The sequence below is a fragment of the Ambystoma mexicanum genome, chromosome 13 (assembly GCF_040938575.1).
Source record: "Ambystoma mexicanum isolate Mex_15411 chromosome 13, UKY_AmexF1_1, whole genome shotgun sequence".
Taxonomy (NCBI): Eukaryota; Metazoa; Chordata; class Amphibia; order Caudata; family Ambystomatidae; genus Ambystoma; species Ambystoma mexicanum.
The window spans coordinates 593,256,737-593,281,126 of NC_090938.1; the positions used below are offsets into that span (position 1 = coordinate 593,256,737).

General features: G+C 49.4%; 1 protein-coding gene across 2 annotated transcripts in view; it reads left to right on the forward strand.

Moving 5' to 3' along the window:
* Positions 1-24,390, forward strand: part of EZH1 (enhancer of zeste 1 polycomb repressive complex 2 subunit) — an 834,444-nt gene that overhangs the window by 457,090 nt on the left and 352,964 nt on the right. For both annotated transcript variants that reach the window (XM_069634417.1, XM_069634418.1), the window contains exons 8-9: positions 8,463-8,561; positions 12,542-12,644. In XM_069634417.1, the coding sequence (XP_069490518.1) occupies positions 8,463-8,561; positions 12,542-12,644 (202 nt within the window). The remainder of the gene's footprint in view (positions 1-8,462; positions 8,562-12,541; positions 12,645-24,390) is intronic.

Here is a 24,390-nt window from a genome sequence, read left to right on the forward strand (position 1 = left end):
GTGGGCCCTATTGATTTTAATCGCTTCCATGGGGATGTTGGTCATGATATGAAGGAAGAGTTGTCGGATGCAGTCCTGTCGTCTCCCTCGACTCCCTCCCGAGGTTGACCCAGCATGCTCTATTCTCCAGGACGTCACATTTTGTTCTTAGTAGTTCCATATTTTCCTGTGCGGCGGCCACCTCGTCCTGGACCTTCCTTAATTCCGTCTCAAGAACTGTCAGGGATCACTCATTCTGGCCGACCCTGTCTCCAAGGGGCCCTACCTGCTTTCTAATCTCCAGGCTGAGTCCAACTTCCCTTTGCGCAACCCTGCTACCTCGTTGTGCGGGGTGTCTTTAATGTCCTTCCCAAGCCCATCTAAAGGAAATCCAGGGTTACTGTTGCTCCAGGCTGAGGCTTTGGTTCTTGCCTTATGTCCTTCTCCATGTTGTCAGGCATTGGTGAAGGCTTAGATGATGGTGCCAAAAGCGCTTGTTGTTTTTTGCTGATTTGGCGGGCGAACGCGCCAGCGAAGGTGGCATGGCGGGCGCCGCCCCTTAGTGGGGGCTGCCCAGCCGGCCTCCTCCCCCCTCTACTCAAGCAGGGCAGGGGTGGGGGAGGAACACGTAGCCCGCGGACGGGAGCGCGCGAAATGTAAGGGGCGGGGCAGGGAGCCTAGGGAGAAGCCGGCCTCATAAAGGCACGGGTTTTTCCAAACACATTCTCCCTCGGTTTCCTGCCCCCACCGGATCGTGGATTTTGTTTTATCTCTTTGTCGGCTCCTCGCCAACGTTGCCGATGTGTTCGTGTGCCAGTGCGAAGAAGGAAGCGGTCCAGGGCGTGTCGTTCCTGCGGTTCCAGGGAAGGAGTTGACCAGTTCCGGGAAGAAGGGGAAGGTGTCCCGGGTCGGTGTTCACTGTGGGCCGAGTTCCAGTCGATGCAAGTGGTGGCTGAAGGAGTCCTGTGAGTGCTTCGGATCGGAGCATTAACGAAGAAAAGGTAAGTTACTGCTAGTAAACAATTGTAACAGAATTAAAAAAAAAAAAAAAAAAATTTATATAAAGAAATAATGCCGATAATAAATAATATGTTGAGCAATATGCAAGTAGGCGGGGGGGGGTTACCGCATGATGCGCGCTATCTCAGATAGGCAGCACGTATAGGGCTATGAGTAGGGTTGAGGAAGGTTCAAGGGGATTACTGCATTGGGCACCGCGTGGGCAATGGCGGGTGGCGTGGTAGGTCAAGGGTCCCTCTGCTGCTCCTGCATCTCTCGCAGTATTCTTTGCTGCATTAAAGCGCAACAATAGCATTGTTACCCAAACGTATGAGGGGAGGCTACGTGGTTATAGCGCCTTGCTTTTACAAAATGACGTTACCTGAAAGAAATAAAGTTGTAGGAAGTCTTCGTGGTGGGGGGGTCCATAAGATCAGAGTCAAATTCTAGGAAGAACGGAAATTTTGTGTGAGCAGTGAATATTGCCAGGGTGTTGAGAGAAAGAAGGGGCGCTTAATGTGATGAATATGTGGCCCCACGAGCTCAGAACTAGTCGGATAGCTCAGTGGGTCATGCGCGCGCTGCGGCGTTCGAGGTGATCCACAGGCTAGAACAGCATGAGGGTAAGCCTAGTCCACGCTACCTTTACACTTAGACTTACACAAACGCAACTTACCCGCGAGGCAAACGGGTGTGCGCATGGTGTGACCTTGGACAAGCCGCACAGGGCCATAGTTCTGGTCATCATTCGGCTCTGTGATTTCATGGCGGGCGGGAAATTAAAGGGTCACCCAGTGACTTCAGTTTGGGGCCCGAGCGCAGGGGATAGCAAGTTTGAGATAAAACTGGTGCTGGCAAGGCTATTTGTCGCTTCCGGAGTTTTGCATGGAGTTTCAAAGGTAGTGGGGGGGTGGCGGAACCGCGTAAGTAATGGCGGCAAGCGCGAGGGTCAAACAAGAGATTTGAGTGACCAAGAGTTGTGTGTTAGGGCGCCAAAGCGAGCAGTATTCGCCGTGGGAAATAAGGGCACAACGGGCATATACAAAATCGGGGCTTGTATGTATGATGCCAGCAAACATGCACTAACATGGCGGGTACGGTTTAGCGAAAGAAAATGCAAACAGATATGGTTGGATACGTTCTGCAGCGTGGGGAATTGCGGGGGTTGTAGTTGGGATCAGATTTGTGCAGAGAAATCGCAGGGGGATGGGGTGGGTGGGGGTGGTGAGTTAGATGGGGGAAGGGCAATGCAGGTGAGAATTCCGACCAACCCAGGTGCCAGATGCTGTGCTGGCGCCAGAGATAAGGAAATGGGGGAGGAGGGGAACCACCGAGCTGGCTGCAGGGTTTTCGCCAGGGACTGTTTACTTTAATGCGTGTTGGTGGCGGGGCACGGCAAAGTGAGGTAGCCTGGCAGGAACGGGTTAGGGAGAGGGTGTCATTTCCAATGGGGCACCGGCACCATACAGTGTGGAAGAAAGCATGATATGATACGGCATTTATAACGCGCCTATACACAAGTGTATGTTAGATGCACACAGTTAAACTGGCACAGAAAGCGCACACAGCACAGCTGGTCCAAACGTGAGGTTCGAGGTGGGTGAAGGAGATGGCAGTTCACCTGAAGGCTCGCCCCAGTGAGAGGGATAGCCTTTAGGTTAACATGGTGAATATTAATGTCAAGTGCACCATGAAGGACGGGGCCTCGGTTGAAAGCGCGCTCAGTCGGGCACTGACTTCCAAAGACATAAAAAAAAAAAAAAAAAAATAGGCCAACGCACAGTGGGGCGCTCTGCGGAGAGCCCAATCATTGTATGGGCACCTGCGTTTCAGGCGGGCTCTCATTGTCAAGGTATGCCTCATTGTTGTGCTACTCTGGACGTCGTTTTAAAGAGATGAATGAGTGCAGCTGTATTTGGATTACGTACAGGCATTAGTCGATGGGAACTTGTTGCAAAGGGGGGCTGGTTTCCATGGGCTGAGGTGCACGGGGTTGGCAGTGAATGTGGGGGGGGAGGAAATGGCATCATAGCAAGATATGGAGCGCAATGAGTGAAATGCACAAATGGTATATATACATGAACGGGTAACAGAGAGGCCCGCGGCGTGCGGAGGTCGGAGGCCCGGTTGTGTAACCTATGGGCCAATGGCGGCTAGTTTGGGAGAAGGTGGATGGGGGTGGGGGGTGGGCAGTGCAGACAGTAGACCAATGCGAGCAAAGTTCAGCGTATGAAGAGAGGCCGCAGAGTGGAGGAACCGGGAGAACATGGCCTTTGTCGGGGACCCCCGGCCAGAGGCATGATGGCGGGTAGTTGGGAGCTACCACACTCCAGTTGGCAGGGGCACATGGTCCAAGCGACGGTGGGCTGCATGGGTAGTCTGCGTGGCAGGGACCGAGGTGCAAAGGGTTGGCGGGGTTTCCAAAAGGTTGGAAAGTGTGTATTACATACGGATTAGCCACGGATAGGATTACTGTATGAGATTATATGTACCAAGGATCAAACAAGTCATCACAAATGCAGGGTATTGCTAGCAAACGATTGTGCAAAGGAAGAAGAGGTCACATGGTAATGTTTTGTTAACTGTTCGGCTGGACGGGGGCTTTTCAGTCCGGGTTTTCAGTCGGAGTTCAGTGTACAGTGAGGAAAGGAGGTAGCACTAGTTTGCAGAGGGTGGCCATTATGAGGGTGAAGTAAATTAATGTCTCATGACCTATACTAACTTTGTCTTTTGTTTTCAAGGTGGCCACGTGTGGGAACAACATAAGGTAAAGGTGGGCCCACAGTTACAAGACGACGGTCCTGGGTACAGAAGGGCAAATGCACTTGCGTTTAGTGAGTTAATAATAGGTTTAGGCAATAGGACGCATATAGGTCGGAAGACGAAGAGACACAACAGCCCGAAAACAGGTAAAACAGGAAAATGCCTGCAGTCACCCAAACGGAGCTGTTAGATATTACAATGGTGCGGAGTACTCAAACAGCTAGGGCAATGGCGGGGCAAAAAGGAGTAAGGTAGGGCGCGCATTTTGGATCCTTTTCTCCCTAAGGCAAAAAATTGCGGGGGATAGCAGCGCCCCGACCAATGTTCCGTGGGCGGAAAATGCTATAACAAATATATTCAAGCGCGGCGCAGGGCTTGTGGTGAATTACCTGGCATGGAGCTCATTCAGGGGGCGCGTGGCGTTGTAGGGTAAGAAAATGTTATGTCGGGGGGGGATGAGAGTAAGAGCTGGGGGGACAAAGAGCTCGCAATGCCTTGTGGTGGGTAAGTGTTAAGACTGAACTAAGTTGACCTCCAACCAAAGGAAAGGTACAAAATAATATTTTAAAACAGCGCAATTTCTTTATATATGAATTCAACCTTAAACCACTTCCATGGCACTGCTGACGAGTTACTTCACTATGCGGCCAATAGTTTTGACCAATGTTGGGAGCAAGACCACACGGAGCACCACACATTCGCTTCGAGCCCCCGCATCCTGTGCAGAGAATGGCTGGGGATTGAGGTGCTCGTTCCGGCGAAAGAGGGAGTAAGGGGGCACAGTATTAAGGGGTACGGAACCAGACACCGGGAATTGGGGGGGGGGGCAAGGGAGAGAGCACAAATACCACATTCAAGCATGATCTGTAGGGCAAGACAGTTCTATTAAACCAACCAGTTAAGCATCACAAGGTAACGTGCCGCAAGAGCTCAGTGCGGATTAACGGAGAGGCATCTCCTGAAGGGGGCAGTAGAGAATCCACTCGAATTCACTGGAACTAATTGCAAACCCACTCAAACAAACTACACATAAGGGCATCGCGTATTTAAGGTAGGGTTCGAAATTAGGTATTTGCCTACTCCATCACAGTTACGAACCAACCTGACCTAGGCCTAGGTCCTCAACCCGGCAATGGCAACAAATGGAATATCCTCAGCCCAACTCGTACACCCCCCCCCACCAGACCCCCCCTCTCCCCAGTGCGTTTACTTCACTGCTGCCTGGGTGTAGGGTGCGCGGGCTGGCAGGGGAGGCAAGGCCTTGGAAGGACGGGGGTGGGTGTGGCTGTGGGACAAGGAGGCAGGGGCGGCAAGGCCTTGGAAGGACGGGGGGTGGGGGGGACAAGGAGGCCATACACCAGCCAAGGAACAACAGAGCAAGCGGAAGGGTCAGCTATGGAGCGACCTGTGCAGGCTAGGGGGAACTCTCTGCCGCCGGCAACCAGCAGAGAGTCTTGGAGGAGTCACAGGTCGATCCCTGTAGCGAAGTACTGGCAGGCCCATAGGGGAACGCTCAGCCAACAGCTTAGATCTTTCGGCGCCCCAAGAGTACTAGGCTCAGGGGAGGCCCCGGGAAAAAGGGGAGGGACGTAGGGGACTTGGGAGCCAATTCCAAGCCCAAAATTGCGGGGGGGGGGGGGAGGAATCAACATAAACTCACAATCAAGGCCATCAAGGGAAGTCGGACGGGGGGGAGCAAGTGGAGACTACGGGGGGCTCAGGTAACAGTGACAAAATCAGCAAGGGGAAGTCTTCACGGAAGGAGGGGGGCATGAGGGGGAGGGAGGTGGAGGATCCAAGATAGTGGGGCTAGGCGAATAGAGGGAACAGGGGGGAGGAAGCCAGCCCCAAGGAATAAGGGGGGGGGGGGCAAGGTCCAAAAGCTGGGGGACAGGAGACGGGGTACGGAAGAAAAGGGCTGGGAAGTCTGCCTCTGGGGGGAAATGGAGCTAGGAGATGGAGGGGCAGAAACGGCAGGGAGGGGGGAGTTTGGCGGGACCCAAAAAACTGGGGACCTGGTGAGTGGAGGAGCAAGCGAGGGAAAGGATGGAAGGAGATGGGATAGGGTACACCTAAGAGATATTATGCTGGCAGGGGGGGCACTGGGCCAGACTCCACAGGGAGGCCTGGGGGAGAGGGAACTGGGAGGATTTAGGGGCACGGAATGACGGAAGGGAGACATGGGGGGCAGCATAGATAGGATAGGGCTTCCGGTACAAGCGGCACCTGGGGGACGGAGGGGGGGGACAGAGTAGAGTAGAAAGGCCAAAAAATAGACGGGCATCGCAAAGCGATGACCATATAGGCAGGCAGAAAGTTGTGGGCCGGCACCGGAGGGCGGTGTCGGCTTTAACGTACGGATGTGGGATATGTGTAACGTTGGGGCACTTGTGGTGATGCCGGTATAGGAACCTGATCACTAGCGAGGCACCGCGTGGCTGCCGGTTTTACCTAGACCCAAACACAGGACACGGTGAAGTGTCGGGGGAGGGGCAGGGGATTCCCAACAAAGACCTAGAGAAAAAGGGGGGGCCTATGTCAAAAGTCGCTCATGGGAAATCTACAAACGGCCAGGGGTAGAGAGAGGTTAATAGCAAGGGCCGGGCTCAACCTGAGGCGTCCACCGGACGAGGAGGGTAAGGGAGAGGGGGGGAGGGCAAGGGATGCCTAGGTAGCCGCACACAGTAGTATACCTGTGGTGGTGAATTACGGATCGCCTGTAAGATAACTCCAAGACTTTATGCAAAATAAAGCTGCTGAGGCATTTTACTCTTCCAACTTTATAAGGTGTCTGAGTTGTTTTTTCAACATGTGATGTATGACATATGCCGGGTGGTATGAGGGAAAGGGGGGGGGGGAGTGAGGGGCCAGGACATGGAGGAGGGGGGGAGGTCAAGGCACTGGGGTGCCCACGCTATGGGCATGCTGCCCCTAGTCCCGGGGTTGCATGAACAAGCGGCTGCCTGCTAAATGGTGATCAAGGTCTCTCCTCTGTGCCAGGCTGTTGGGGTCTGAGACAACAGGGTCTCCCTCTTGCCCTGTGTCTCACCGCCTGCGCTCGGGTCCCAGGCACATATGCTGTAGCAAAACACAAACACCAGCTGGTCCAATGTACGTTTAACCTAGGTTAATCACTCATTGGCTCATATGCAAGTAAAACGGCAGAAGAAACGCCCCAAGGACTAGAACCCCACTTCACTTCATGGCCAATCTCAGTATAATGACTATATTCCTGCACATCAAGTTTCCTTGTTCCAAATGTGCAGCGCGTGCGCCCAGATACAGCTTGCATTAAATGCTCATATTAGTGCGCATTGGGTTTCCTTTATCAAATGGCACAGCCCATGCGCCCAGGCATGGCTACAATGCTCGCCAAAGTAAAGTGTGTTCCTAAAGCTCAGCAGCCGGATGCTGACTGCACATGCCGTTGCCTCAGAGATCTATCTGCCTGGGGGCGGCTCTATTGAGCCTCTGTGCCGCGAGCCGGAGGCCCCGCCGACCGCAGGGGGCTCTCGCTCTTGGTCTTTGGCCCACAGTAGGAGCTGCGCTCTTCAAACTGGCTGCCCAAACCTCCTCCCCTGCGGCATCAACAGGCAGTACACATTGGGTCGATCCTCTGCCCCCGGCCTCACTTTTGCTTGCCGAGCTCCGGCTTACCTCCTCTCTGCCTCCTTGATTCCTACGGGAGCAGGTCCCTTCTCAGGTGCTCCCCAGAGGCACTCCGAGCTTTGCTCTCGATGCAGCGTCGTCAGATGGCACGGTAGGCACTCCGGCCATCCTCCAGTCTACCCCAGGCATGCTCCCGCCATGGCTGCCATCTTTTGGATACGAGGAACCGGGTCCAACCTAGTTCCGCCGCCTACAGTCACTCCCTCAGAAGTAACCATGCCCTCCAGGGCAGTCTCGATGGTGCAGGACACCGCGCGGCTGTCCCGATTTCAAAAAGACAGTGCAGAACACTTTTAAAGTAGCTGGTCAGGCCGATGGTCCGAGCGAGTCAGAGAGAAGCGTCTCACCAGTCTGCCATGTTGGCCAAAGCCCCAGTTTTTTCTTATTTTTTCTTTTTTGGAGATGAATTGGCACACCAGTAATCTATGTATTACGCAAGATAAGAAAAACGTTTTTACATCTACCTGCAGAAATGGTATGCTGGAAGGCCTGTTATTGTTTTAAACTAGTCATATCATTCAGTGACTCTGTGTCAAAATGCAGTATGTTGAAAAGCAATAAGTCTCACAGTAAGAGGCTCAAATCCCAAGAGAGACCTAAAGGTTAACGGAGGATAGCACAGGGGCAACGTGCTGGTCTTGGGAACAAGACCATGCAGAGCAACAGAGGTTTGAATCCCGGATCCGCGCTTAGAAACCGAACTCAGGTACTGTATTAGGTGCGTTTTAAAAAACCCAATAAAATGAATAAAAATAAAAATAAATCCCATCATTACACGCCATCATGTGATTAAGTAAGTCCATACGTAATCACAATCAACACAGACCTGGAAGTAATTTTTTCCAAAGGGAAGCAGGAGTTATGGAATTCTGTTTTGAAAGCCCTCTGTGTCATATGATAGAAATGTATGACTTGTGTGAAATAGTTTCAGTTTGATTTAGTTGAAGAACTTTAAAAACTGCTGTAGGGAACTCGAGTATGAAATTAAAATGTATTTAATTAAATTGATTTGATTAAAATAATCTAGATAGCAAATTATTCATCCTTTTTAGGGGGGCTGCTCACAAACCCAGCAACTGACCTTCCGGCCCCAGTACACGTGGATGCAAGTGAGGAAGTAGAGAAGATGTCACTTCGGAGCAGTAGCAAAGGTGAGCATATAAGCACCATCCTCATATTTTTATGAAGTGATGCTCGTAAAGGCCTCTTGTGGTCCCAAAATGCAGGGGGCCCCCCTTTTCACAAGAGCTCGTATCACTCTGTTTTCCAGGTCCCTGTATTGGGTTCCAATGCTACAACAACAAATTGAATTTAAAACTCTACTCATAGTCCACCAAATACATTTCTAAAATCCAGAATCACTTCATACACACTAACACCTGAAGCCTACCAGTGGTTCCTTCATTTTAGATAAGGTGGGTGTGGTGGGAAATCTCTTCCAAACCAGCCCCGAAAACCTGGAACTGTATCCCTCTTTAGTTGCACAATACCCACTCATGATGTTTTATGTAGGTTTTCATAACTACTAATAGTGTAGGTTTCTGGGAAGCTCTACCTTAGTGGACCTTCGAGGTTCACATAATATCTAACCAAACTCACACTGTTAGAGTGACTGGGCTTAGACTAAGGAGATCAAGTCATTGATGTAAGATACAGTTACCAATCTAAAGTGGGGTGGGCGAGATGCTAGAATATATGAGCAGTCTTATAAAATGATAAGGCACACCAACACTTGGAAATAAGCTTCAGTAGTCCAACCTTGTCCCAGGAGACAATGTTCACAAGAGTTCTAGATATGTTCCCTGTTTTGGATACTTACGTGGACATTAGAGCAGTAACCAAAGCTCTCCAAAAGGATTCAATGGGGCTCTGTGCAACAGAGAAGTGTAGTTATATAGTGACCATTTGTAAGCAGGGTTTCAAAATTGAGGGGAGCTGAGAGCTATTTAGCTCCTGCTTCTAGCGTAGTAGAGCCTGGTTAGCTTGAAACCAACAGCGACCAGGAGCTAATTTTGACTCCTATGGCCAACTGATGCCTTCTAAACATATAAATCCGATATTAGCTTTCAGTACTTGAGTGTTAATAAAGAAGAATTAGAACACATCTAATACACATTTAAACACAATAGTTCATTCAAAATGGACAAAATGTAAAAGGATCTTCTCTGGTAGGTCCTGGTTCCCCTGCGGTAGCTCCTCCCTACTGGGTAATGCCTGACACCCAGGAGCTGGTTTTAGCTCTTGCTCATTGAATCTCAATTCCGAACCTGTGTAAGGCATTGCTTACATGTTTCTTGTGGAGAACGAAGGCAGTTACCAATCCCATGAATTTACAGGATTCCTGTACTCTGGTTTCACCATGAAATGTAAGGCCAGGGTAGTAACAGGGTCGGGCTTCACACACTGTTCAATAGCAACGTGGGTGAGAGGTACACACAAAAAGGGTATGCAGCTTTGTGCTTTGAACCCCAATCAAGAATGCCCAACGAATACAGTAAATCATGGACATTGGGGGCGACTGTTCTCACTTTTGGTTTCTGTGTTGGTGATCCAATGGTTGCGGGTGCACACATAGCTCTTTTTGACAGCTTGGTTCTTGAGGTCTGGTCCCTGATCACATTCTCACAGATCATGGACCTCTAGGTGGACTGGCTGATGAAGATGCAGAACCTCTATTTCAGCATCCATGACAAAGGAGGATCTTGATAATACAGCAGGTGAACAAAGTAGTCTTTGATACCCAGCAAGGGTCAGTGGGCAATGAGGGAGGACGGAGGACTTCAGCTCCAGCAAGGCGCCTCTACATGGTGGAGAGCATCAGCAACAGAGCAATGAAGTTTGAGTCCCTTGAAAAGATTGCTCATCACGTTGTGCAGCTCTAGGAGTTAAACAATGTCCAGGCAAACAAGAGACCCTCTCCATTGATTGCAGGCCAGCTACAGATCAACTGCTTCCAGGAGATGTCCACCGAAATACAGAACAATGAAGTAGTTGTTCCCATTGCCTCAAGGGATGGAGACACTGCGCAAGATTCCCCTTGTCAATAAAGAGCAGAGCTTTGCTGTTAGCTTTGGGAGCACGTGTTGCAGCAACAGCTTCCAGATTCCCCTCTGTTGTGCTTCTGATCCTCAGTGTCAGTGGTCGACCTCGTACATGGCTCCAGATTCCTTGCTGATATTATAGAAACTTGAGCTGTGAAACGTAGGCTGTGGGTGACCCCCAGCCCACATATCAGAGGGCCTTCAACATTGAAACTCTGTATGGCTATTCAAATCAAGAGGGAAGAAGCAGCTCTTAGAGAGTTGGCTGTCCAGAGGGAGGAGAGGGCTCCTCAATTAGGGCTTAATAAAACTGGAGGTGAAAGGGACTGCAACATCCAATTACAATGGGTCAGCATGCAGTGATATGAATGGCTCTGTTGAAGATCAGGTTGCATGGCTGATTAGTAAACATCCCCAGAGTGGTTGTACTGCCGTACAGATACTATATTAGCATTGTTTTTCATCACAAGCATCGGGAAAGAGCAGGTTCTCATATCAGACAGGGGCCTTGAGGAAGATTTTGGGGCAGGTGCATTTCAAGGGCTGATCGGGCTGGGTTGGGTTGACTCTTGCAAATATCCATTCCCTTAGAGAGCCTGGTGGGACTGGTGAATTATCAGATGCCAGTGAAGGCCTTTGGAGAATTGATCATTCGTGAATGTTTATGACCAAGGCCCATGAAGGCCCCGTCCCATGTCAGACCCTGCCCTTTGAAATATGATATCTGACACAAACTTACCACCCCCAACTTCATTAGTCAAAGGCCCAACACATGACTGGTTTTGTCTCCTTTATACTGGACCTCTAGAGGCAGAAACCGGATATGTGGATGATTGTGCCACCAAAGATCTTGCAAAGGGACCAGCCTGGCACATACTGAACTACAACAGGACAGCACCTACCTTGACTGATACTATCCCATCCCTCCCTACCTTCCTCAGAGCACTGAAACAGGGTGGGATTTTTTAAAATTTTCTTTATTTCCCCTGCCCCCATTAAACACAGTGCTTCATTCAAACCTTGAAGACTGCTATGTGTAGGGTAGTTTAACATCTGATATATATGTCTCTCTGAAATAGCCACAAATCGGGTATTTAGACTGGCACAGATAAGAACTTCCTAAAGGGGGTAGTTCAGCTGTAGTGATTTTCAAACCCTTCATTTCATCTCTACACAATCAGGTGGTCTCAAGATCACATAAGCTTGCAAGTATGACTTTCTTTGACTAATTAACCTATTGACTTGTTGATTTCTTTTGGATCAACACTCTAAATATAGTTTTATTTACCATAATTAATGCATCTGTGTTTTTTATAAATACGTATATTTCTTTCTTTTTTTTGTTTTTAAATATTTATTAGGTTTTCATCAAAACATATATGTATCACAGGCTTCAGTAAAATAGAACAATTATGAATAATTGTAACTAACAATATCCAATGTCCATACATCTACAAAATCATTTATCTAAATCTACAATCATACTAGGCCTTACAATTTAAAACGACGACATATTACAATTCCCATGTGAAAAACAGCACATACAAAATATAATGTTCCACATATAAAAACACTAAACAAAACATGAACAATAAGAAAGGAAAGGAGAAGAAAGAGGAGAAGAAAAAAATATGTATATTTCTGATACCTGTGTGAACAATCTATTGCTTGATAATCATTGTGTATGTTAATTGTACTTAAGACTAATCCCCTGATCATTTTGGTATAAACTCTACTGCTCAGCCACTCTATCAAGTGACCGTTTGCTTAGACTGTGTGTACATTGTACTTCCCAGAGCCCTACACCAACAGTGGATCTTAAAAGTCTCGTAACAGAAGTCAAGACTGCAATGTTCTCAGAGCAATAGCCCTGCCTCCTAACTATAGCCTCGCCTTTTCACTTGCATGGTTCTGAAACAGTGGTAGGGTAGGGTATGTACATGCTGAGGACATTCTCAAAAAGGCTCCCTTTTTGAGGGTGGTAGAGTTTGTGTGGCAGCAGTACGCATGACGAGTGCTCAGTGAGGCAACCAGTGTTTGCAAATAATCTCCACAGAGGTTGGGATACTAATGCTATGCTAATTTTGTAGCCCTCAAGAGATGCGTCAAGGGGCAGTTCCCAGTTGACATGATCTTCAATGCCATTTCGTCCATGTTCCCAGAGAACGGATTTCCAGAGGAAATTAAAGAGCGGTAAGTAAAAACACCCTGCTTAACATTATTAAGAGTCGTTCTAATGTCTTTTTTTTTCTGTGAGAATTGATGGAGCAGGTTTGTTCTGAACCATCAATATACATTAAAGCATATTGAACGGGCCTCTATATTTGATGGCAGAATCAATTCTAAGTTTTCAATGCAGGATGTATGTGGTACAAGATGGGGTTGCAGCTGGTAGGCCCTGTCATCCGTCCAAGAGTGCCTCTAAGACCCACCGTTTGAGATATTTGCTGTAGTCCTCTTCACTGGTTGATATCACCTATTAGCAAGCTTGTTTACAAAGCCCCTTTACACAATAACTGTGGAATACAGGGTTTTACAAAATTAAAATAAGAACTCACTCCATCAACCTAAGACATTTAATAAGGTTGAGTAGGCTTTTTGGGTCTCTATACAATCTGAGCTACCTTGCACTTAGTCTTGACTACACAGGCCATTTCATAATTTATGCCAAACTATCAAATGGGAAACCGAACTACTTCATTTCCTCGCAGACCAGTTTGCTCAAGGTGGTTGAGGCCTGTTGGGTTGTACGTTTTATGGCACATTTGATCGCAAAATGTAGATGTTGGGGTTGGGTTTAGGTGTTTAAAAGGTGGGAGGATTTGGGGTGGATGGGGTTGGGGGCTGCAGGAGTCTCCCCCTGCATTTTATTGCTGTACAAATTGGTAAATATAATTCTAGCAAATTGCAAGGAAACATCATAGATCTGGAAACAATTCTATTAGTTATTGATTCTGACTAACATAACTAAATACTGCTCTATTCATTTAATTAATTAATATTCTCCAGCATGGGGTCTGGCATGGATTCACATGCTCATGACTATTCACCGTCGTCAGGCTGGGAATCCTCGGTAAAAAGAAAAAGCAGTTTGTTTCGTTTCTAAACTGTCTTTCTCCTATAAACCAATCACTGAGCTCTGGTTCATACTGTCCCCAGCCAATGACTGCTCTCTACCTAAGCCCCTCCTCTGGCAGCCATCTTTAGATTTTTACTGCACGTTCAAGTGTTTGGAGTCCTCGCGTTTCGCTCTTTCTGTGTTTTTGGTAGGAAAACTGTCTTCGATTCAATTGAGCCTGTGTGCTCCATTGCTTATCCTTCCGATTAACTGGGACCCGTTTTTCAGCATCTTTCATCGCTCCAAAAGGGCAGTAATCATAGAGTGTTTCTTCCTGGAAGCTTCCAGATGTCTTCAGGCCTACACCGCGCTGGATCATGTCGGAGGAGGAGGACAGAGCTTCCCTAATCAAACTGTGCACCAGCTGCGGTTTGCAGATTTGTTTTTCAGATGACAAGCATTCCCAATGCCTGTATTGTCTACACCCTACACATAAAGAAGAAGATTGTGAGATCTGCTGTGGCTTCACCAAGCGCACAATGAAGGATCGACACGTCCGGTTGGTGGCCTGGCTCAAGACCAGGGCCTCTACCCCGGGTGATTCTTGGGGGAATGCCTCTTCTGGATCCAGCCAACCTGAGCGGGCTTCTAAGTCCATTGACGGCGCTCCATCCTTGGGGGCCCAACATATGGCCAAGCTGGGCGAGTCCGCTTCCGTCAGGGTCGCCGCACAAGCGGTCAGGGTGCGTTCATCGTCTCCGTCGGCCTCGATCTCGAGCCACCGCTCCAGATCTTCGTCCAAGAGGAAGCCAGCTACACTGGGGAAGCTGCAGGAGACACCAGAGAAGGCCAAGCAGAAGGAGAAGGCTAAGCAGAACGAGGCGTCCAAGCTGCTTGTGAAGGAGAAGTCCAAGCAGGACATGATGGCCGACCTGCCTGTGAAGGCCCAGGTGATCCATGCCAAATCGTCTTCCTCAATTGAGATGCTGGTGGCCTCCCGAAGGCAAAAGGGGCTGACCCGGTGGCAGCCAGTGTCTCTCCCTGCCAGGCTAGAGTCTTCGTTCAAGCCAATAGAAAAGACTCCGGAGAAGAAGTTGCCGGAGCTTAGCCCAGGACCGACCCCTCCAGACCCAAAGAAGGGGGGGGGGCAGAGAAGAACTCCAGGGCACGCACATTTCTTAATCTGACGAGGAGAAGATCATTTCCGTCCGCACCATTCACGGTGGTGACAACGACGATGGGGACGTCATAGAGATAACCCGCAGAGGCGGCGGAGACTACGACTTCGACACCACCGACTGGGATGACGACATGGGCGCTGGGCCCAGCGACCCTGTCCCCCAGGTGCCTCCTCGAGACATATCACAGGACATCCTCTCGACCCTCCACACGCTGGTGTCTGAGATTCAGAGGGGGTTGCTGACAGTGCCACCAGCACCAGCGGCACAACCGCTTACCCCGTGACACCGGGGCAACCACCCGCGTAGAGGAGGAGAAGACTTCCTACTCCTCCCCCTAGGGGGCTGCTCCCCACCCCCTAGAGGGACAGGGACGGAACTGGCAACGACGGATATGGACGATGACGTAGGACTGGGAGACCCTGCATCAGTGGCACCGAGAGCTTCTCTAGCAGACGAAGTGAGATCTTTTCATTCCATGATTGCCCGGGTGGCAGAGCTTTCCAGCTCACCCCATACGAGAAGGAGGGCTTCCTGTACCAATGCCTGGAGCGAAGAGGGAGACTATCATGTCGGTACCGCTCCTGGACGACGTCTGGGATGAGGGACTGATGCTGCTGAAGAACCCTACCTCAGCCCCAGTGAAGAAAGACAAGTTTGAGAAAAAGTACCAGGTGCCAGAGTCTGCGCCCAAGTGTCTGAGGTGTCAACCGTCGACGGACTCAGTGGTCTCGTGGGCCGCCGGGAAGAAGTTGTCGCGTTCATCGTCTTCTTCATCTGCACCCCCGGACAACGAGGAGAAGAAATTGGATTCCATGGGTAGAAAGGTAATCTACTCTGTGGCGACGACGGTCAAAGCAGCCAACGCCTTAGCGATCGTTGCCAGATGCGACAGGGAGCTTTGGTTCAAGATGGCTCCGTTCCTGGATTTCCTCCCCGATGACAAACGGGTTGAGGATTTGGAGATCCTCCAGGAAGGCGAGGTGGTGTCGGACCACGCCATCACGATGGCCCTGGACATTGCGGACACCGTTTTCCGCCACATGGGCAGCTGGGTTTGCCTTCACCGTCGTGGCTGGCTCAAGGCCACCAACTTTTGACAGGAGGTCTAGATGAGGGTCCTGGACATAACGTTCGACAGAGACAACCTGTTCGGGAAGGCCGTCGTTGCATTCCTCCAGGCCATCAAGACTGACACAGAGACAGCCCGTGCCTTGGGCACACTGCAACAACACCGGCCATCCTTTTGTTCCTCAGGAGGGAAGTCTAGCAGGTCTTCATAGGGTTTCGTCGGGGGCTCTTCCTCTTACCGCCAACCCTTCCATTCTTTGACCCAGGAGGCCAACAGGGGTCGCTCCAAGGCCTTCGGCGGAGGCCGCCGTTGTCGGCAAGGACCCCAAGGTGGCACGCCGACCTCCAAGCAGGATTGAACCGACAGGACATCTGGCCCCCACCCATGCACCCCAGTGGGAGCCCGGCTGGTGAACTTCGGAAGCGTGTGGGAGACCATCTCCACCGATCGATGGGTGCTGGACACTCTTGCCCACGGACACACTTTGGCGTTTCAGCGGAAGTGTCAGCGAATAGCACCGGTGGCCCGACAGGAACAACACATCCCTCAGCCGCTGCTGCAGGTTCGGGCCATGTTAAGAAAAGGGGCGATAGAGCTTGTTCCACGGCAACTCCGGGGTTCTGGAGTTTACTCAAGATACTTTCTCGTAAGAAAGAAGACTGGGGGCTGGAGGCCCATTCTCGACCTACAATGAGACAAGTACATTAAGTCCCAGAAGTTCAGGATGGTCACACTGCAGCACATGCTCGGCCAGCAGGAGGAGGTAGACTTTCTGTCGTCGTTGGATCTAGAGGACGTTTTCTTCCACATCCGCGCTTTGTCGTCCAAGGGAAGCATTACCAGTTCAAACCTCTTCCCTTCGGACTGAAGTCGGCGGCCAAAGTCTTCCCCAAGTGCCTGGCGCCAGTGGCGGCCCATCTGCGACTACAGGGGATTCATGTGTATCCTTACATGGACGACTGGCTCATCCGGGCCGAGTCAAAGGACATCGCCGTCGATCAAACGGCGAAGACCATCCGGCTGCTGACGGACCTGGGGTTCTCAGTGAATTACGCAGGATGCACTGTTCCTGGGATCCAGGCTCAACACTGTGTCCTGCCTGGCATCTCTGTTGGAGGAGAGGATAGCGGCCATCTTGGACAAAGTGCAACGGCTGTTCGCACTGGTGATTGCCACAGTGAGGACCATAAAGTCGCTGCACGGCATAATGTCATCATGCATATACCTGATTCGCCTCTGCAGATTGCGGATGCGTCCACTCCAGGAGTTCCTCAACGCCCGTTGGGTTCAGGTGTCGGGAGGCTTCCAGGACAGGATCGCACTCGACAAGGAGTTCCATCGGGCGATACGGTGGTGGGGTGTGCGCTCCCAACATCGCCAGAGACGCGAATGTCCAGAGCCCCTGGTACCAGGAGACGGTCACGACAGACACTTCTCTGGAAGGATAGGGAGCCCACACCGGACAGTGTCATGCCAGAGGCATGTTGCTGCCGGAGGAGAAGACACTGCACATTAACGTACTGGAACTACGGGTGGTGTTTTGGGCCCTCAGGTCGTTTGTCGTCCCTCAAGGGCAAAGTGGTGACGGTCTTCACGGACAATACCACCACAATGTTTTACATCCGGAAGCAGGGAGGCACCAGATCCCCAGCGCTCTCCAAGGAGGCTCAGGACTTGTGGCACTGGGCCGTCGCCCCAGGGATGTTCGTCATTCCGTTTCACCTGGCAGGGGCAAAGAACACCATTGCAGACTCTTTTAGCAGGGAGCTGCGCTCTTGCCACGAGTGGGAGCTTCGGCAGGATCAAGTGGAAAACATTTTCCTCAAATGGGGCAGTCCCCAGATCGATCTGTTTGCGACAGCGAAGTTTTGCCAGCAGGTTCCCCCAGCCAGGGAGCATGGGGTACGCATTCTCCTTCCCTTGGGAAGGCCTGTTTCTGTACACATTCCCACTGTTGCCGCTGCTACTTCGAGTCATCAGTCAACTCAGAATGTACCGGTGCAGCATGATCCTCGTTGCACCAGTGTGACTGAGGCAGATCTGGTTCCTGGACCTTCTCAGCATGTCAGTGTTCCCCCCAGTCAAGCTGCCCGTGGTCGTGGATCTCCTCACCAGGGAAGGAGGCACAATACTGCACCACGACCCAGGATCGCTGAACGTGAAGGCCTGGCTCCTGCAGCATTAGAGTTCGGTGGTTACGACCTTCCGGCAGACTGTAGGGAGGTGCACACAAAGGCCAGGGTATTGTCAACGTTGAAATGCTACGGACACAAATGGAAGTGTTTTGCGACCTGGTGCCGGTTGCAGAAAATCAACCCTCTGACGGTCACGGCCCCTCAAGTACTTCCGTACTTATTGTCATTGGCTAAATCGGGGTTGGCGCACGCCTTCATCAAGGTACATCTGGTGGCTATCTCCCGCTATATCAGGTCTCCGGGACGATCTGCACTGTGGTCTAGTGAAAGAATTCATCAAGGGACTGTTCAGCTCGTTCCCGCCGGTGAAGGCCCTGGCGTGGGAGCTCAACATGGTGCTGACCAGGCTCATGGGGGCCCCATTCGAGCCTATGCATTCAGCTCCGCTCAAGTTACTGTCGTGGAAGACCGCTTTCTTTGTGGCCATCACCTCTGCAGGACGAGTAGGTGAGATCCAGGCCCTGTCCTGTAAGCAGCCTTACTTGACATTCCACAAAACGAGGGTAGTGCTGCTGACACACCCCTCCTTCATGCCCACGTTCCGTCGGAATTTCATCTCAACGAGCCCTTGGTGTTATCTGTGTTTTCCGACGACTTAGTCGCCGGCTGAGACGACTTTGCACTCACTGGATGTGGCTTGAGCGCCGAAGTTTTATGTGGCCCACATGAAGAGTTTCCAGAAAACTTCTCAGTTTTTTGTGAACTTTGGTCCTGTGAACCATGGGAAGGCCCTGTCCAAAGCTTTGATTTCCAGGTGGCTCTCCGGCTGCATCACTCACTGTCCGACCGCTGCCTGGCGGTCCGAGAGCCCATTCCACCAGAGCGATCACTGTGAAAATGGCGTTTGTGTCTGGTGTGCCCCTGCTGGACATTTGCAGGGCTACTACGTGGATGTTGACGCACACCTTCACTAAATTCTACTGCGTCGACAGGGATTCCAGGGAGGAGTCCAGAGTCAGACAAGCAGTGCTGCGCAACCTGTTTGCTTGAAGGTGAGCCTGGTGAGGAGGTAAGAGATTGCTTCTGTTGAGCCTTGCCACCTCACGTGGTTGTGTAATTATGTACTGCTGTGTATTCTTTATTCATGAGCATGTGAATCCATGCCAGACCCCATACTGGAGATGGATCAAGTTACTTAGCTGTAACCTGTGGTTCTCCAGCATGGCTATGGCATGGATTCACATGAAAACCCTCCAGCCTGCCCTTCCGCGCCTCTTCTCTTGGTCCTACTGCCACTTTACGTGCTACCAAATCTGAAGATGGCTGCCAGAGGAGGGGCTTCGGTAGCGGGCAGTCACTGGCTGGGGGCAGTATGACCCAGAGCTCAGTTATTGGTTTATGGGAGAAAGACAGTTTAGAAACGAAACTGAAACTTTTTCTTTTACGAGGATTCCCAGCCTGACGATGAGGAATATTCATGAGCATGTGAATCCATGCCAGACCCATGCTGGAGAACAACAGTTACAGATAAGTACCTTGTTCCTTATCCAAACTCAAAAAAGGTGCACACATAGCAGTCGCAGTCTTTCATATAAAACATGTGCATTTATTTCGTCATTCACACATCATAAGAGACAAAAAACTAATGGTTGTTACATTAGCTCAGGGTTTGAAATTGAGATTCGATTAGCAGGATCTAAAAACAGCTCCTGGGTGTCGGGCATCAACCTGCAGGCAGGAGCTACTACAGGGAACCATGAGCTACCGGAGAAGCTCCTTTTAACTTTTTGACCATTTTGTATGAACCATTGTGTTTTTAAATGTTTATTAGCTGTGTTCTAATTCGTCTTTATTAACATTCTCAAATACTCAGTTAATGTCACATTTACATGTTGGGAAGGCACCAGTTGGCCTTAGGATTCAAAAGTAGTTCCTGGTAGCTGTTGATTTCAAGCTGACCAGGCTCTACTATGCTAACCCTGTAGCTAGATACCTGTATAATCCTATCTGCTGCACGTTATCTGGTGTAGTAAATTGAGACACTCTATACAATCGATTTATTGTACAAATGTTTCACTAGAAAGCCACGAATTTTAGAAGCAATATAATGTCGACACAGTGTATTTCTGTCTTTTCAGAGCTAAACTTCCTTTCGCTCCGCAAGTAATAATCACTTAGTGACAATTTACATTTTTCAATGCTTCAACCACTTGAAGATGTTTGGGACTGGTTGCATTAAAAGAATGTGTGTAAATAGTAGTATTTATGTGCACAAAGACATGCAAATGCATGGGTGGGGGAGGACTTGTGCATCTTCATTAACACTCATTATGCATATGCAGAATGATTTTTGTCTGTGGGAGTGTCAATGGTGCCTGTGCAATTGGGAGACAAACCTACATACATAGATGGAGGCTCTTGATTAACAAAGAAGGAGGAAGTCATTTGCTCCTCTAGCAACTTGCCTCTGTCCCAACTTGGTGTCAGATTATGACCAGGGCAAATTATAAATTGAAAATGTAACTTTTTTTGTAACCTTTTTCACTGAAATATTCTCACATCCGCCAAAGGTTCACTGTCTGGTAAACACTTTACACAAACAATCTCTTTACTTTGCACTGGCCCGTGGTAAAATGTACCTGGAGGGACATGCACCGGCCTATAGGCTTGTTCTTTGTGAATTCATTCCCTTTGAGCATCGAAAGTGAAGCAGTTTGCATGCTGATACAAGCACAATATGTGTCTACAACACGTTCTTTTAAAAAGAATTGTATTTGTATAACGGTCATAATACGCCTACAACACTTAATTTGTGAATCATGCATAGAATAACTGAATAGACATTAAGATAGACAGCTGCGTTACCATTGATCACCAACTTTACAACCACATCAGTTGTAGAGGCCATGAGGTATTTTCATGATGTATATTTTCGGTAGCGGTGCTGTGGGTGTTGGAGGCTAGCTGTTTGTGTTTTGGTGTAAGAAATTAAATGTATTGAAACATGTGAAATGTGGACATGTAAACTTATAGCAGGGTTTGGGGACTGATGTGAAAGCATGCAAATTAACCACGAGCTGGACGGGGGCTCCCTCTCATAATGAATATTTTAGTTCCACCAAGCAGTGATTATACTCTGGTGCCTAGGCTGGAACCTGCTGCAAGCAGGTCACAGCCGAAGGGGAGCCTAATCTAAAAAGTGAAGTGTGGTTGTTTTATATTACCTAGAGAACTTCCATGCACTTAGAATGAGCTTTACAGCAAGACCCAGCCCAGCCCTAGCCTCAGTTGATGATGTGGGTGTAAACTAAAGGCTAGGGCATTCTACACTTTTCTAAACATAAACAATTCATTATCTTTTAACCTAATTTGTTTTTCGTCGAGAGCATCATTCCTGGACATCGTGAAAGGGATGTTTTTGTTCTTTGCCCACCCCCCAAAAGGAGTCCAACCTGTGCCCTGTAGGTAATGTAAATGTGCTGCTGGCACAGCTGTGCATGGGTATGTCCCTTAAGAGGTGCAAATGATGGGTGATGTCAGATGGCACATAATCACTGAGTGTTTGAGATAGTTCAATGGCTTTTATTGGTATATTTGTGGGGCCTAGGGTTTGTCTCTTGTCTGCCCATGACCTCCCATTCTAACCCAGGTGTCCCTCCTCCCTGGTTAGTGCTATGGAATGTAACCCTTACTGTCTAATAGCTGGCTTCAACTAACAATTGATCCCGAAGTGCAGACTCTCTAAACTCCCTCCCGGACATCCTAGGTTTCCCTACTCTTAACTAAAGGTTAATGTTCTAATGTGAAAGTGTAATAGTGCCTTGCGCTTGCTCTGTTAGACTCAGATGTTTGCCGTCATGTAACCTCACCTCGGACTACTCTGGCTACTATTCCCCACCACATTGCTCCTCCCTCCACAATACAACATTTCTGGTGTTTTACTCCGTCTTCTTACTTCCACCTGTAGATATTATTTCTCCTCCCACTCCATTTCACTATTCCCCTTCTTCACTAATACTCCTCTCCTCACTCTGCTACTCTCCTCCTTCCACTACCACTCTCCTCCTCCCACTACCACTCTCCTCCCACTACAATTCTCCTCCCACTACTAATCTCTTCCCACAAACCTCAACTCTTCTCCTCCCACTACTACTCTCCTCCCACCTCCTACTCTCCTCCCACCTCCTACTCTCCTCCCACCTACTACTACTCTCTTCCCACCATCTACTACTCTCCTCCTACCTACTACAGAACACTTCTTTCACTCTGTACCATTCATTTCACAGTCGCTTCTTACCCTAACCGTCCTTCCTCACTCGTCTCACAAGCACGCGCACTCATACTGTAGAACCACTATAACTCCTTAGCCAATACGTCACCTTTAAAAGTCTCATCCGTGTGTCGCAGCTTCATCGTTCTTCCTGCTGGTCTCTTGGTCATCCTCTACTTTCACCTCTGACCTAACCTGAAATTCCCACTCTTCCTGCTTTATGTTCTCTGCTTAAATCTCCCACATCCTTTGAGGATTGGTCTGCCTTCCCTGGCCACTCTGGCCTGGTCTTTCTAACCTGGGATATGTATGTGCAAGGGAAAGTTTTGAAGAGGCATCTTTACTTCACCCACTGCCTCTGTATGTGCTTGTCGTGTCTTAGAGATGGAAACCCTGGATGGTCCATGTTTGTGCTCTAGGACCATGGTTTTTTGGGTCTCCTGGTAAGCCTTTTGATGGACAAGGGGTCCCCCTCTTCTTTTCTCTTTCCTAAGTGTTCTAGGTGGTGGTCTGGGTGTTTCGCATACCTGCTGGTTCTCTCTGGCAGCTCTGCCAGGTACTCGGCTCTCCCACACCAGTGCACAAAGCCCTCCCCCTTCTGTTCTTGGAGCGCCAGTGCGTGCTGGTGCTTCTGTTACCTCTCTCTCTGCAGCGTATCTTTCTTGAAACAGCTCATCGTTGCATTGGTCCGCCGACGTTACTTCTTTCATTGGGGGTACTGTAGCTTGATGGACTCTGCAACAGATGGAAAAAGGTTGGCAAACATCTGTTTTCAGAGGTACGGCAGGAGATACATTTCGAATGGATTGTGTCCTCCCACGTATTCCTCATCTTAGATATATCCTAACCTTCAGCTTTGCTGCTCCGGAAATTTTTTCTCTCCACCTGAGGGCGCTCCACTCGAGCCAACAGCGTCGATGTCCCTCGGCGGCATACGTCGAGTGTCGACGTCATCCGTAGTATAAATGCCTCGAGCGCACCCGTTGGCCTCAGTTCTGTTTTTCCGTTAGCTTCGCTTCGGATCGAAATAAAACGGCGCTTCAGTCTTAAGCGATTATGTCGTCTTCCTCGAACCCATCTACTCCGAAAACGGGGTTTAAGAAGTGTCTAAGGTGCGGCACAAAAATGTCGCTGACCGACCGTCACCGTAACTGCCTCTGGTGTCTTGGGTCCGAACATCGGATCGATGACTGCGGTTCGTGCCAATCCATGACCCACAAGGCCTTGAAAGAAAGACGAGGTAAACTGGCGGTGGGGGAGGAATCCTCGAAGTTTTCTTCGAGAGGGCAGAAAGACTCGGCGGAGTTTTCTGCAAAACACCATAAAAAATCATGATCGAGGAGTAGATCAAGGAAGTCCTCTTCTTCTTTGTCCAAAAAGGCGAAAAAGAGATGACACCGATCTCCCTCTTCTTCTTCTTCGTCGACTTCGGAGGAAGTTATTACTTGTCCAACAAAACATGACTCCCCTAGAAAGTGGGAAGCATTTAGAGAGTCCATGATGAAAATTTTTGAGAACGCGGCCCAGACCCCCTCAAAAATGTCTGTTTAAGGTCATGCCTCTAGTCACAAAAGTGACAGCGGAAGGTCTTCAAACTAAGAAGTCTGACAAGAAATTGTCGAGGGTGTCTTCTAGGGACTCTTCCCAGACACCTAAAAAGAGAGACTCGACGAAAACATCTTCGAAGCCTCTGTCGAAGGCTGTCGAGTATAAAGGGTCAATGACCCAACAGAAAAAAGGCACATCGAATATTTTATCGACGACCTCGAAGATTTCTTCGACGGCGTCTAGTGTTTCGAAGACTACTTCGACAACATCGACTGCCTCGACGATTCCTTCGACGCCATTTGTAGTGCCTTCGAAAACATCGAAGAATACCTCGACAACATCGAAGATAACGGCCACGATTTCGACGCCATCGACGCTTCTGTCGATGTCGACACCAATTACAGGGTTGAAGCCTATTCCTGAGAAAGTATTTCAACCAGAAAGCAGACTTGATTTTTTCCAAACTATGTCAGCTGTAAATGGAGAAATGTCCTCAGAAAATGAGGAGGATGAAGAAGATGAACCTGAAGTTTCATCAGCAGGAGTAAAATATGGTACAAGAGAAGTTCCTGAGGAATTAATCAATCCTCAATCAAAAATGCAGGACTTGTATGAATGTTTACAGTCTGCAAGTGGACTAGATACGTCCCCTGAATACGAATTTGAAAGACCAGATCC